General features: G+C 30.9%; 2 protein-coding genes across 2 annotated transcripts in view; one reads left to right on the forward strand and one right to left on the reverse strand.

Annotated features, from left to right (window-relative positions):
• Nucleotides 1-10,612, forward strand: part of LOAG_05868 (TK/ABL protein kinase) — a gene marked incomplete at its 5' end in the record, with an annotated part of 14,896 nt that extends 4,284 nt beyond the window's left edge. The window contains 18 exons of the mRNA XM_020446996.1: nt 503-659; nt 1,238-1,406; nt 1,968-2,169; nt 2,364-2,440; nt 2,739-2,899; nt 3,343-3,441; nt 3,679-3,843; nt 4,318-4,582; nt 4,685-5,108; nt 5,420-5,654; nt 6,429-6,636; nt 7,032-7,273; nt 7,723-7,877; nt 8,150-8,253; nt 8,445-8,676; nt 8,983-9,104; nt 9,418-9,638; nt 10,341-10,612. Coding sequence (XP_020302727.1) covers nt 503-659; nt 1,238-1,406; nt 1,968-2,169; nt 2,364-2,440; nt 2,739-2,899; nt 3,343-3,441; nt 3,679-3,843; nt 4,318-4,582; nt 4,685-5,108; nt 5,420-5,654; nt 6,429-6,636; nt 7,032-7,273; nt 7,723-7,877; nt 8,150-8,253; nt 8,445-8,676; nt 8,983-9,104; nt 9,418-9,638; nt 10,341-10,485 — 3,383 coding nt within the window. The 3' untranslated portion in view covers nt 10,486-10,612. The remainder of the gene's footprint in view (nt 1-502; nt 660-1,237; nt 1,407-1,967; nt 2,170-2,363; nt 2,441-2,738; nt 2,900-3,342; nt 3,442-3,678; nt 3,844-4,317; nt 4,583-4,684; nt 5,109-5,419; nt 5,655-6,428; nt 6,637-7,031; nt 7,274-7,722; nt 7,878-8,149; nt 8,254-8,444; nt 8,677-8,982; nt 9,105-9,417; nt 9,639-10,340) is intronic.
• A 2,197-nt stretch (nt 10,613-12,809) lies between these two features.
• LOAG_05869 (hypothetical protein) lies at nt 12,810-14,234 on the reverse strand. Its single transcript, XM_020446997.1, has 3 exons — nt 14,155-14,234; nt 13,828-13,919; nt 12,810-13,117 (listed from the first exon to the last, which is right to left on the reverse strand). The coding sequence occupies exons 1-3, from the start codon at nt 14,207-14,209 to the stop codon at nt 13,028-13,030; spliced, it is 237 nt and encodes a 78-aa protein (XP_020302728.1). The 5' UTR covers nt 14,210-14,234; the 3' UTR covers nt 12,810-13,027.
• Nucleotides 14,235-14,840: the final 606 nt, after the last annotated feature.

The following is a 14,840-nucleotide window of genomic DNA, read 5'->3' on the forward strand; positions in this document are numbered from 1 at the left end:
TCAGTTAATAAAAGCCTAGCGATTCTGCGTAAGTTCAGTTAATAAAGGCCCAGTGATTCTACGTAAGTTCAGTGCTTACTTTTAGATATGGTAGATTAATTTTGTTAATGTTTCATTTATAGGTTATTTATATATTTATTTATTACATTCTTCGAACGAACTTTATTGAGAACTAAAGGAAACTTGGCATTCTTTAAATATATATTAAAATTTAGTAAAAGGTGAAAATAAAATACTATGAAGCTTATCCCATTTACATATATATATATATATATATATATATATATATATATATATATATATATATATTCATTATTTTTCGATCATAGCTAATATATAATATTTAAAAATATTTTATCGATTTATTGATATTTTCCTTCCACTCCTTAAATGCTAAACATTTGATTTAGCTTATGAAAGCAAATGCAAATTCTTATAGTTATTTGATTTTGAGCATTAAACAATGTGAAGTTTCACTTCTCTAACATTAAACATATTTCAGGTGATCAGATACGAGTGATTGGACATAATAAAGCTGGTGAATGGTGTGAGGCACAATTGGTAAATACTCGACGTGAAAATTCGAGACGTACTGGTTGCATTGGTTGGGTACCATCATCCTACATTGCACCGTCTAATTCATTGGAAAAGCATTCATGGTATCATTCTTTTGTATGATTACAGTAAAATGTACGGAAACATAAGTAAATTGTGATAAAGTAGTTGATAAATGATAAGTAAACGCTTATTACAAGTCATCTATTGTTTGTTTAATCAAAATTTAAATACAGGCATATTAAAATACGAAGTTTGTAGGAATTTATGAGTGCAATGCATACTCCTAACAGGCGCTTAGAGTAGTTTAAGTATTTATTATAAGTATTTGTTACAAGTTTAAGTATTTATTATAATTATTAGTATTTATTATATCTATTCACTAATAGGCAAATTTCAACTTACATGTACGAATTTAACGTAGAAATTCATGAAATGATTAAAAATAATCACTTTTTAAATGTTTATCTCAGTTTTAGATATTTCATAAAGTGAATATTTGATCGCCGGTGGCGTGAAGTCATTTTTTGTTAATTCCTTTTACTTACTTTACTTATAATTACATCTTTGCCCCAGATTTTGTTGCGTGAAATAGCTGACAATAAAAGATAATAAATGATTGATAAGATTTGGGGTAGTTCTTCATCTTTTCGAATTATTAATTACTGTATGATGGATTCAGGTATCATGGGAAAGTAAGCCGAAGCGAAAGTGAATACCTATTAAGTTCTGGTATTAGCGGTAGCTTTTTGGTGCGTGAATCGGAAACTAGCATCGGACAATTTTCAATTTCAGTACGACATGATGGTCGCGTTTACCACTATCGGATTTCAGTGGATCGTAACGATTGGGTAACTTTTTATTTTTATATTTTATCTTTCTGTTTTGAAATTTATTTTTCATTTATTTTTTAAACTTACTAAACTACTGATTATTTTGCACAAATTTCTTAAAAATTAAATTTTTTTTTCTGTTTACTTTTTCTATCCTTTTTGGCACATAATTTACTCTTACTATTGCTATAACTAGCTAAATGTTTGCTTATTTATTTATCCTTTATTGATCTGATTTAATTTGCCCACTATGATTCATCCAACATTTGTCCATCTCCACCATAATTTGCGAACTCACAAAAATTTACAACTTTATCGGTATCCATTAGCATAATTATGTTTTATTGATAGATTTAATGCTTAGGATATCGTTTCCAAATGCGTAATTCTAGAACATTTACTTATCATTATTTTAAGCATATCAGGATATACCAGGGATTGATATATTCCAATTTAGGCTTTGTTTATAGGAGTTGTTTCAATCTTTACATATGCTTCGAGTATTTCTATTTCTGTATTTGTTTATTCAACAGTTTTTCGAATGTTCATTAATAAATTTCTTTGATGGATTACTTACAGTTGTACATAACGCAAGAAAGTAAATTCAAAACACTGGGCGAATTAGTCCATCATCATAGTCTTCATGCGGATGGCCTCATCTGTACGTTACTCTATCCAGCACCCAAAAAGGAACGACCACCGATGGTATTTTCATTATCGCCAACTCAACCCGATGATTGGGAAGTGGAGCGATCGGAAATTATCATGAGAAGTAAACTTGGTATGGTTTTTTTTCTTCACCTTTTTTTTTAAATTACTTTTTAAGTAGACATTTGTCTATCGTTATATACAGATGTAAAAAATCAAGGCTTATCTTTCCAATCCGTGCAGTTCATATTTTCTCATTCATTTCGACATTTTTAATATCATTTTGATTTCTTCATTCTTTTCTAATTTTATATAAATCTTCATTAGGAGGTGGACAATACGGCGATGTTTATGAAGGCTATTGGAAAAAACATGAAAAAGTAGTTGCTGTGAAAACTTTAAAAGTAAGTTTTTTTTTTCTCCACCGATGTGACCAACTTTGTGCTGATCAGTTATTTCATGATTTAAAATATGAAAATTATTCTTATCTCTTGTTCTAAGCTGTTCATTTTGACGGTCTACATTTGCCTAATTGTCGCGGAGCAGTTAAAATTCGGCAATTTTGATTAGTCGAAAGTGTTATGGAAGTATTTAATATTGACCGATTATCCTTCTAACATCATAATTATTAATGGCATCCAGAAATGTTAATGTTCTTTTCTTTCTTTCAATATCTTATGAACTGAATGGAAGTGCCTTCAGGAAGAAGCAATGGCGTTACACGACTTTTTGGCGGAAGCAGCAATTATGAAAGATTTACATCATCCAAATTTGGTGCAGTTGATGGGAGTATGTACTCGTGAACCGCCATTTTATATTATCACCGAATATATGAATAGAGGAAATTTGCTCGATTATCTCAGGTTTGTTGGAACTATTACTACATAAATTTCATAATGAATTCTCGTTCCAATATTTCATATTGAAATATCAAAATTTCGATTGCTTGTCAAAAGTACCAGATCTAAATTTACTCCAATTTCATTCCAACTTTCAATATTTTTATTTCAAAAAATTTTTGGACACATTTATTATGTTTTCAACTTGATCTGTGATCACATATTTGATTAATCTTGCTTTTATTTATTAATTAAAATACTTTCTCAAGTAGTTGAGCCATCATTTTCTATTTTAACGCTTTACATTAATCCATGGTGTATACTGAATCAGTCTATGAAAAGGTTCCTTCTCATTATTACTTTTTTTGTATGAAATAATTATTTCAAATGATTCCAGTAATATGCTGGGTAAATTCAAGAACTAAGACATACTCTGTGCTTTAGTCTACTAAATACTGGCTCTTCAGGAAATGTGATAAGAAATTATCACCAACTGTGTTAATGTATATGGCTACGCAGATTGCATCCGGAATGGCTTATCTTGAATCCCGTAATTTCATCCATCGGTAAAATTCAGTGGAAATTTTTTTGAAGCTAATTACAATCTATTTTTAGGAAATTTAAATTCCAATAACAATTGAAAATTTGTGATTCAGTAATATTTTTTAATTTGTATTTAATTCATTTGTTATAAATTCAATTCTAACTATCAATATATTTTAATGTCAGATGCGTGAAATAGAATATTTTAGTATTTGAGTATATGATAAAATAATAATTTTTTAAAGATTAAAATTTTTCAGCGATTTGGCTGCACGAAATTGTTTGGTAGCAGAAGAAAATGTTGTCAAAGTTGCTGATTTTGGTCTTGCACGATTCATGAGAGAAGATACATATACTGCTCATGCTGGAGCAAAGTTTCCCATTAAATGGACTGCACCAGAAGGTCTTGCCTATAATACATTCAGGTTATCCTATTCATTATTTTTTTCGGGACTTAACTAAATTAGCTCATATATCAAATGGGATAAAATAAATGATAAAAGCAAGTAGGAGAAGATGGCCAATTAGGACAAGCAACAATATGAAGTGGAAAAGAAACAATAGAAGAAGAAATAAGACAAATAAGGATCGAAAATAATAGTTTTCTTTCTTTTTCTTCCTTCATCATGCTTTGTTTTTTTTTCTTTAAACTCGACTAATTTTGTTTTAGAACTTTTTTTTTTTTATCAAATATTAAAGCCATGAATAAAAGATATGAACGTCATTTGATTATAATTAGATTAATAGTAACGTGAGTGAATATTATTTTACTCTTGAGTTAATTACATGAACTTCGATTTTTTTAAAGTATCTTCTGAAATCTAAAATTTGATACGCTGAACTTTTATTGAAATAAATTGTTTCCTTTCGATGATTACAATAACGTTTTACTGTTTCAGTACGAAAAGTGATGTCTGGGCATTTGGTGTGCTTTTATGGGAAATTGCTACTTATGGGATGAGCCCATATCCAGGTGTTGAATTGAACAGTGTTTACGCATTGCTGGAAAAGGGTTTTCGAATGGATGCTCCGGAAGGTTGTCCTCCATCAGTTTATCGGTTGATGTTACAGTGCTGGAATTGGTCACCTAGTGATCGGCCACGTTTCAAAGAAATCCATGCCAGCTTGGAATCACTTTTTCCACAATCCAATATTGATGAAGAGGTTAGTTATAGTGAAAGAGGAGGAGTAAATTTTCAGAATTATACTTCGACATGCGGTATTTATAATAATTTGATCAGACACTAATGGTGAAATCTTTTTTAGGTTGACAAACAGTTAGAACGTTCACGTACATCATTACATCGTCATGGTTCGTCATCTCACCGCATTTCAATAGGTACTGATTGCGTCAATATTCCGTCAAGCGTTGTACCAGTTGCATCCCCACGTATCTCAGGCATCCATGGTAGCGGTAGTGCTAGAAATGGTGTTGGTACGGTTGCTACAGTTCCAGCAACTTGCACTTCATCAACTGGTACGGCATTACCACCACCTACTATCGAATTCCCACCACCACCGCCATGGAACCAAGATAGTTACACCGGTGGTACGTCGTCAAATTCTTCGACAGCTACCCAGTGCAGTAGTGCACGTGACGTTCGAGATGCAGCTAGGATGAAAGCAGTTCAGCGTAATTTGCCGTTACCAATTCCACCATCAAGTTCAAAGCCAAAATTGCAAAAACTAGGTTAGTGGTTAACTTCAATAGTGCTAGCAAAAAAAGATTTGCGAACTCCCACTTTCAATTAGTAAAATCATAGGCAATACTTGAATAAAATTGGAAATTAGGTTGTTTAAAACTCTTTAAATGGAAGTGATAACTATTATCTCTCAAAATGTTAACTATAGAGAACTGTGACTATAATTCCATCAGTTGTATATGAGACTGAGTAATTTAAAAATGTTCAAATTCAGGCAGTTGATATCTAAATTTGCATCAAGATTTTTCCCAAATGATTTGTATTTCAATTTTCAGTTCTAATGTCGGACAAATTACAGATAGTGCACCAAAGTGTGATGTGTTGGTTTCACCGTTAGCGGAGAGAAATTTACGTAAAGCGGTCAGTAAATTTGGTACCATGCCAAAAAATGCTCGAATTGATGCATATCTGGAATCGATGTCATTGCAGGAGGACGTTGATCAGTCACCAAATGCCAGTGGTGAGTACAGTGGTGGCCTATCGGATGATTCTTTGGATGCTGTTCCAGTTTCCTATAATAATTGCTGGAGTAGGTAAGTGTGGAGATTGAAATTTCAAAAGTTTTGAATACTAAGATTTTTTCTCTGCAAGAATCGATTGTTTTAGAATTTCAACTTTTCTCAGGAAGCTTTGAAATCACTAAAAATTCTTTTTTGGTAATAATCTTTTCATATGAATATGGTTCACTATTTAGAGCAAATTTTTAAAAAAATTTTTATTGTCGTCTTTACGTAATTGTTTAAATTTCCAGTACTTTTAGATTTTTTTTTCCATTTCATTTAGCCTTTTTATACTCTGAACTTAATGCATTCGTGCAATATTTTTATTTCATTTGTTTTTCTTACTCAGTAATATACTTTAATTCAGTTATTTTGTTTAATGCTATTTTAAAACTTAATTCTATTTTATTTCATTTTATTTTACTTTTTCTCCCATCTAGTGTTTCAAGGTATTATTGGATTGGAATTGTTGAAATAAAGTGAAAATGTGATAGTTATCTTACTTCAGTTTACTTTATCAATATTCATCCAGGTTTAATCCAATACTGCTTTGCAACATTGAATGCAGAAAAAGTGCTTCCTTATCAAAAATAAATGAAATAATATGAAAAATAAGCTAATAAAATTTCATCTAATTTTATTACCTTATTGACCCAAGTTACTTTATCTTTTGTTCGATAAAATCCTTAACCCCTTTCCTTCAAGATAGCTTTTTAGAATGTTGTTGCTAGTACTTTAGTTACTGTCATTGTTGTCTACTTTAATTACTGTCATTGTCGTTTATCTTTTTTTTTAAATCAATTTCAGAAATGCATCTGATGCAATGAGTGAAAGTGTCAATTTGGGTCAAAATGAGTTGCTACAGCAATTGAAACAACGTCTGAAAAAAACTAAATCAGAATCTCCGGTAACTATTGCTTCTTGTCTTACTGATGTTAACAATATGACAAGTATAGCTGAAAGAATGGAACCATCAGTAGCAGTAATTACGAAAACCGATTCGAAGTTGAAAAAGGTATGATTTAGAATTTTAAATGGTTGAAACTATCAGAAATTTAAAAGATTGAAGTAATTAAGAATTTCATTCAACAATACGATTGTCATTTTCAGTCATCATATTCAATATTTTTATACACGATATGATGATTTCAGAGCAGCTTCAATCTACACAAATTTCTCTAAAAAAGACTAGTGTTGAAAGAAATAAATCATTTCATTTGATTCACCCTCTAGTTAAACTGTCGCTGATTTTCACATTTCTTTTCAAAACTCTAATCCACTACGATATCGACCGTCGGACTATCTTCGTAGTTAGAATTTTTAATGGATTTTCTTTTCTTTTTTTTCAAATCATGTGTCAGATTGTTCCTTTTCGAGCCAAATCTAATTGAAAAAAAATCATCCGTTCAGCTGAATGATGTACCAAAACAATCAGAGGAGCAATGGTCACAAAGAAGAAAGACAGCAGCCGTACGATCGTTAAAATCAAAAGATTTGCCTCGTCAAGTTATTGCTGGTGGTACTGAAACTATGGCCGTAAATAGTGCTGTCACAAAAAATGATCGAGCTCAGAGTGTTGGAGAAAATGAACTACGAGCACGAATACGTCAACTACGACATGTAGAAAAGCGAAAACCAGTTGAAAAACAAAAGTATGCTTTCGTTTTATAAGTACTATGTAGAGGAAGTATTATTGTTGCTATATGAATGAACAAGCTTAAAAGATAAGTTAAAAGCCAAGTTCTGAATCTTTATGGTAATATTTTATCATTAATACATTTTTTCATTGAGATTAATGACGTAAACTTCTGATTCCTTTTTGCTTATTTTTTGAAAAATATGAAATTCTTCACTTCAAAATTAACTAAATTTATTGTACTGAGAAAGCTATTTAGATTTTCTGATTCACTGATGTTAATTATGGCGACTGTGGTTTCCATAGCTTTTTTCAGTTTGAATTTTCAGAAAAGAATGAGTAAAAATTAGCAATGGCATTCATATTTTAATCATATTCCTCTATTACCCACTTCATTTTCAGGAATGTTCAAAATTTAATGCTGACGTATTGTATGTGACATTATTCAATTAATTTATTTTCTAGCCGGATTGGTGAACGACGTGAACCAATTAACATCGAAACAGCGCGAGTACGGACATTGATAACGCAAAAAGTTGCCCCACTGCAGCATCATCGTCCATTTTCGATGCAACCGGATACTGGAAGTAGTGAATCTTCCGATGATGATTCCAGTAAAGGTACTTTTTACCAATAATTTGTTAATGTTTTCATTGGAAGGATCAGATGCTGCTGCGTAAGATTTTTCTTTTTTCGATTTCTTGACTATAAGTTGAGACTAAGGAGTATATTCGGCTATCTCCAACACCCATTTGTATTCCTTAATTATAAAACTGTGCTGTATAATTTTTGCGGATATCGTCAATTTTTTTAATTCACCTATTCCAATGTAAATCTTCGGGAAAAAAAAATAGAAAATTGTCAATAATAAATTTATCATTCACTTTTTTAGCAGTCATAGTACAGCCGGAACGGCAGAAAAAAGAACCCTTGCCGCAAAGATCCATTGCTAAATCACATCCCAGAGCTTATTCCACACTACAAAGATCAGTCAAGGTAAATCTTTCCTAGAATTTCATTAAAATTACTGTTTAATTTCCGATTTTAACTGTCTATACGAAATATCCAGCACATGACATCCTACGGATGTTCGGACCAATGTAGTGCTTCTTTGATGCTGTAGAAAAATGCCAAACTGATATTATCCCTAATCCTATTTCTAGGTTATGGACCTATTTGGATTTCAGGCCAGTTCTGTAATACTATCAAAAAGAGCCGCTGCTAATAGTGGTATAGATGACGGTAACGATTTGACTAAATTAAGACCTGAGGTAACAGCTCACTCTACAATACCCGATTGCAATGAAACAGACGAGCTCGAACTTAACGGGAGCATGATACGAACCCAATCACTCCGTGATATCACTTCAAAATTCGAAAAAATGGGCAATCCGGGTTTGATTGCGACACCTTCCAAAGGCAATTTTCCTTTTATTTTGATCAGATCAAACTTTACTTCAGTGGAAAATTTTTTTAATGGGATTCGGATTCGAAAAATTTAGATAATATCATTTAGAGAACTTTCATGCTTGATCTTGTCAATGCAGTATAGTATTGTGAAATTTGAGCAAAATTTTTTTTTTTGCAATAGCGGTCGTGTAACTTCATTATTTCATGAGAAGTAAATCTGCCATAGAAATAATTCATGAAAAGTAATTCTATCAATTTAATTAAAATTACGCTTGTCAATTATCTAATTAATAGATATAACTGTTCGAATTTGAGGACCGCTCCTTCGTACTGGAGAGAAACGTTACTCGATGATGGAAAATGTCACCGGCGCACATGATGTGGTATCCAATTCTGATGGCTCAATTTCCACTGCCCGAGAAAGTAGTCAACCTGCTGTAAGTATATATACTTTGGTATGAAAGCTTTTAGTTAGAGTGCTATTTTTACCAGTAAGTTACTGGTAGAGACTGTATTGCATACGATTTCGTTAGAGTAAACACCAAGCTAAAAAACTTTTGTTTAAGACTAGTAATATTCCGTCCATGTTTGGAAAACTCCTAAATCAGTAAAACTAGTAATAAGCTAATCTGAATCCTAGAATTTAAGAAGTAATTGCGCTGCTCTTTTTTTCAATTTGTCATTTAAATCATATTTATATGTATCATATGTTTGTTTATAGTGAGCTAGTTATTAATTAAATAACTTAAGGTAAGCCGAGATTCATTGTTGGATTTGTATCGGCGTTTGGAAAGCTGTATTTGTGATTTACGTAACGAGCGCGTTTGCCGAGTCAAAGGACAGCATGCCAATTGTAGTACCGATGGTCAGCATGCGTTATTGATTCGATTAAGTGATTTAATGCAACAATTCCATCACTTATGCGCCATTTATGCTGAAAATATTTCACCGCATTCAAAATTTCGCTATCGGTCAGTTCCTGTCAAATTTTAAAGGGAAAAGAGAATTCTGCATAAACTTATTTAAAAAATTGTGTGAAAATTCATTATAAAAGTGCCCTCAAAATGCTTTCGTCGTCATTCAATGAAAAGTACTTATTATACTTCCTGTTTTATTTTGTTGAATATCCAAGTAGATATCTATATATCTATAATTTAGCTTAAGTAGATACCTATAATTTAGCTTAAGTAAGTAGATACCTATAATTTAGCTTAAGTACTTGTGTAATTTGCCTTTTTCAATTTTTAAAAATACATCAGCTGAACTCAATTCATTTGAAAAAAAAAACCCTCTATTAAAAGGATAATTAGAGCAAAGGCTTAGAGGTTGTTTGAAATGTACCAATTTCACAAAAAAAAGAAAAACGTAATGACAAACAGAATTATTTAACATTCTACTTTTCTAATTTTACCAATACATTGTTACACATTGTTTTTTTCTTTTTTTTTTTTTTACTATAATTCTCAAATTTATTTGAATTCATAATATGCAATGGTGTATTTTTTTATTTGTCACAAAGTTTTTTTTGGCTTTCAAAAAAAATTTTTTCTTAATCTATTGAAATCAATGAAAACGAATACAAATAAATTACTGTAATTGAGATTTTTTCTTTTGTCCTTTGCTTTTGAATAGAGTTTATTTGAATTTGTATACTTTTAATTTTTAAATTACAGTGAGTTGCTGAATCGTATGGATGTTTTTATCCGTCAGCTACGGCAATGTGCTTCTTCTTCTAATGAAGTTAGGCAGGCTGAACAACATATTATACCTCAATTTGAGCAAACAATTCGTCAAATTATGCACTTAGTGCAAAGGTAATTTTTGTTTACCTGCTAGCTTTGTTATTGACGTTCTTCTTTTTCCCTTCAGGTATTTGCTCTTTAAGGCCTTCTTGTATACACTTTCATGCAGACTTTTTAGGAACTTTAATTGTGATACTACACTCTCAATCAATAATACCTTGGTTAAAATTTTCAAACAAGAATATGAGGTCTTAATTTTGCCCAGACCTTGAGCCCGATTCTACATATGTAATACTGGAAAAAATTAATTATGCAATCAAAGTGAGATAAGTAACAGTCACATAGTTTAGAGTAAGGCCTTAGATCTCTGATACTTTCGAAGGATATGAGGATATGATTAATTGACCGACGAATGATAATGCTTAATGGTGCTTCAAACTTTGACTATATTTTATGCTAATTTTACATCTGTATGATTCATGTTGATGTACTGGTTAATTTCTTTTGTATCGAATTTGTCACGTGATAATTTTCCGGTCGGCGTTCATCTTTTTTTTTTCATGCTTTGAATCTTCTATGATTCTGTAATGCTGGATTTCCGGGCTTATGATATGTTTGGTTGTATTTGTTGTTTTTAATTTTAAGATCTCTTTACAATTCTTTAGTTGGTTTTTTTTTTCATACCTAATGACATTTTGTTTTAAATTTGGTAGACTTTGATCATGCTTAAAAATGGCATGTTCGCAAAGAAATGTCTTTTCGGATGTTAGTTTGTATTAACTCTGAAAAACTTTTTTCCAGAGAGTTACTGCTTAAATTTGAAAAAGGGTAATCTGTGAAAAAAAAAAAAGACAAAAGGCGATACGATAATTAATGGTTTTCGAAAAATCAGAACGAGAAACAATCTTGGATTATGAAAGATTCATTTACTGTGGTAATTGACATGAGTTTTTATTATAATTGATAATTCGGGGAAAAAAAATTTTTTTTTAAGGGCGAAAAATTATAACCGAATAGATGAATTGGAATTTCAAACAAAACAAACAATTTATAGCATTATTTTATCTATCCTTTATTTTATTTTATTTTCAAATAATTTCGATTATTTACTGTGCATTACTTCATTCACTTCCACTATTAAATGTTTTATAATATGTTAATATTATACAATGAAGACGATTTTTCTTCTATGCTAATTGAGTATTTGGTTCGATTTTTGATTTCTTTAATTTCTAAGAATTAAGCTCCTCTTTCCTCTTTTTTTTCCACCTGACATGATCAAATTAAAAATATTCAAATATTTCTACATTACTATCATATTATAAATTCTGCATTGTATAATTTGATTTATTAACGAGGATGATGTTGATGATGATGATGATGATTCTATTGATATTTATTACATCTACATTTACTTTTTCTCTTCTTCTTTTTGATTGTTTAATTAAATTTTACGATCAAAGAAATAAATTTATTCATTTCATATTGTATGCTTTATGTTTTGAATAAAATAAGAATAGGAAATGGAATAGCATGAAATTTTTAGGAAAAATATGACAGTTGCTAAATATAGAAATAAAATCACTTATCAAATGCTCTACATGATATACCAACTGAGGATGTAGAAAGAGATATTATGTCAATTTACAAACTTCCTTTTAATTGTCTTTTTCTTTGGCTTATATATTTAACAAGATGTTTAGTAATTATTTGATAATTTTTATCGTATAATCCAGATTAAGGAAAGTAAAGTATAGTTTACATTTAGCCATAGTTTGTTGATATTTTTTTAGCTAATTGATATTTCAGCTGTAAAGTAGAAAAAATAGCTGATTGTTAGCGCTTTTTTTTTCCCTGTCGTTATCTGGTGGTCGATGAACCTGGTTTCAAACTACGGATATTCTTTTTTCCTGGAAAAGAAAGCACTGACTCTGCAGTTTGTTGTTAAAGAAAAATTCAAAAAAATTTACCGCCGGATGGAAATTTGCATAACGACTATGGGTATACGATGGGTATACGACTATGGGTATACGGACCTGGTTTTTTTTTTTGGTAAGAAGGGATTCGACATGTTATCATATCGAAGTAAATGGAAATGGATTTTGCTAAATGCCATACTTGTTAGCAGTCTACCTATCCATTATTAATGTTTTCAATGAAATATTATCTTGAAGATTTATTCTTGACTCACTAAGTGTGTGGAAATGTTTCAGTTCTTTGAGCGTGAAAAATTAATCCTTTTTTTTTATAAATGAAAAAAAGGGGCAAGAAAAAACAATTTGATGCTTTATTCGAAATACTTAAAACAGACGATATATTGTTACATGCATTGCAATGCAAGATTAACACGATTAAATTACTCCACAATTTGTTGATGCAAAAGAAAAATTCGAAAAAATTTCCCGCCAAGATGAAAGTTTGCATAACGAACCACATCTTCAATGCTTTCATGAATTTGGAATATGTTTGTTAGATTACTCCATGGGGACAGTCGCATCGAGAAAGGTGGGACCGACGGATTTGTTTAATTAAAAGCAAATTTTACAAGCAGAAAATGATCACTCGTTTTAAATCCATTACTGCAAGCCTTCTGATCCTTTGCAGTATCGGTGTTATTGTCATCCAAAGCGTACTTTACTGGCCCAGTTTGCTCGTTTGCCAAGTCTCAGCTGACTTGCCCAGCGTTTCAAGCGTGGATCGTAGTAGAGCTGTAACTTTTCAAATTCATTTTTCTAAATGAATATATTAAAAGTTTTCAAATGTCACATTGATTATTTTGGTTGAAAAAGCAGTTATGGTGAAATGTCAAGCGCGATGTACATTCAGAGGATCAAATGTTCAAGATATTCATTGATATTCTCTGCTCATACTTGCTGCTCACTATCACTTACCGATGATTTATCTGATAACTTATCAAAATGTCTAGATTCTCATTGTTACCATACTTCACATTTGAATTATCATTATTATGTACACAACAATAATACGTACCATAATTGTTATGGCACAACACACAGATATCATAATTAATTACATTATGATTACAATCGATAATCATGAGGTTGAGGCCAGACTTATCTCAGCATTTGGTTCATGGCGTATCAGTGGTTGTTGTTGTATCATTGCATAAAAAGCCATAAGTTTTGCTGGATAGAAACAAGCATCATTAACCTCCCGAATTACTTCAGCTCTTTGGTTCATCCATTTGTGAAGTTATTATCTCCGAATCATTTTATTTTCTCCAATCAGTAGCTAACAGTAGATGTCTTCTATTGGTTTGCTTCAAACTTTGATGGCTCAATGGTTGTTGACACTTCATTATTCCATGATATTAAGTTACTCGGGTTAGACAGGATCAGATAATATCATTAATGATTGGTCTTACTATTATAGATTAAAAACGAAGTTGCGAACGAACCGCACTAGATAATTTATTTGGCCATTCTTCCATATCATCCACAATAGGCCATAAGCCTTGCCTATATTCATATGCTTCATCTGATAGTGCATCTAGAACAAGAAATCGAGCCTTGGAACAAATATTTCGGAAATTGGTCTATAGCAGATGAGAAAAGAAAAATGTCAACTTTATCCAACTTATTTAAAAAAAAACTAGACATATTCAGTAACAATTCTGTCACCTCAAAGAACAAAGATTGCTCATATTAATTAATCACATTCACCAAAATAAACAGATTCGATATATTTTATTTATGATGTAATAATTAGAAAAAAAAATCCTTACTTTGAGCTAATGCTAGAACTGGGAGGATGCAATAAAGTAATAATTCTGTGTACATTTTTTGCACTCCGAGACCTGAAACTATATCGTTTGCTTTTAGAGTACAAGAAAATGAAGGCAAAAATGCACATCCGATAGACGCAAATGGAAGAGGGTATAAATTTAAGATACAAATAACGATATTTAATTTAATTGTCAAATTGGATTCAATTTCATTTTAGTTCTGTGGTATAGTTTGCATATGTTCCTTTACTTTACATTTACTACATTTAATAGCCATCTTTTAAGAAATAAACTTGCAATAATCTGGCCAAGATATGTTTTTCATCATAGATGAAGTGATTTTTTAATTTATCCTTTCATTCCATGTATTATGCAAATTTTGAAATGAATAATCTATCTTTAACCTCTGTTATTATTTTTATCACTTTTATGATATTTAATTATTTGATAATTTATTCTATTTACTTAGTTTTTCTCATTTTTTCAAGTTTTTTTTTTTTCTCTTTTTTTTTTAATAGTGATTATAGTTCGACCGTTGTTTTGAATGGTTCCTTCTTTATGGGATTCATTTATGGACGAAATTTAAAAAACAATAAAAGGAGAATATGATATGTAGATTTTGCTGTATAATTTCATTCCATGTTTAAGTTGCACGTGATAATAATCCAAGACATAATTAAACGGTA

The sequence above is a fragment of the Loa loa genome, assembly GCF_000183805.2.
Source record: "Loa loa unplaced genomic scaffold supercont3.136, whole genome shotgun sequence".
Taxonomy (NCBI): domain Eukaryota; kingdom Metazoa; phylum Nematoda; class Chromadorea; order Rhabditida; family Onchocercidae; genus Loa; species Loa loa.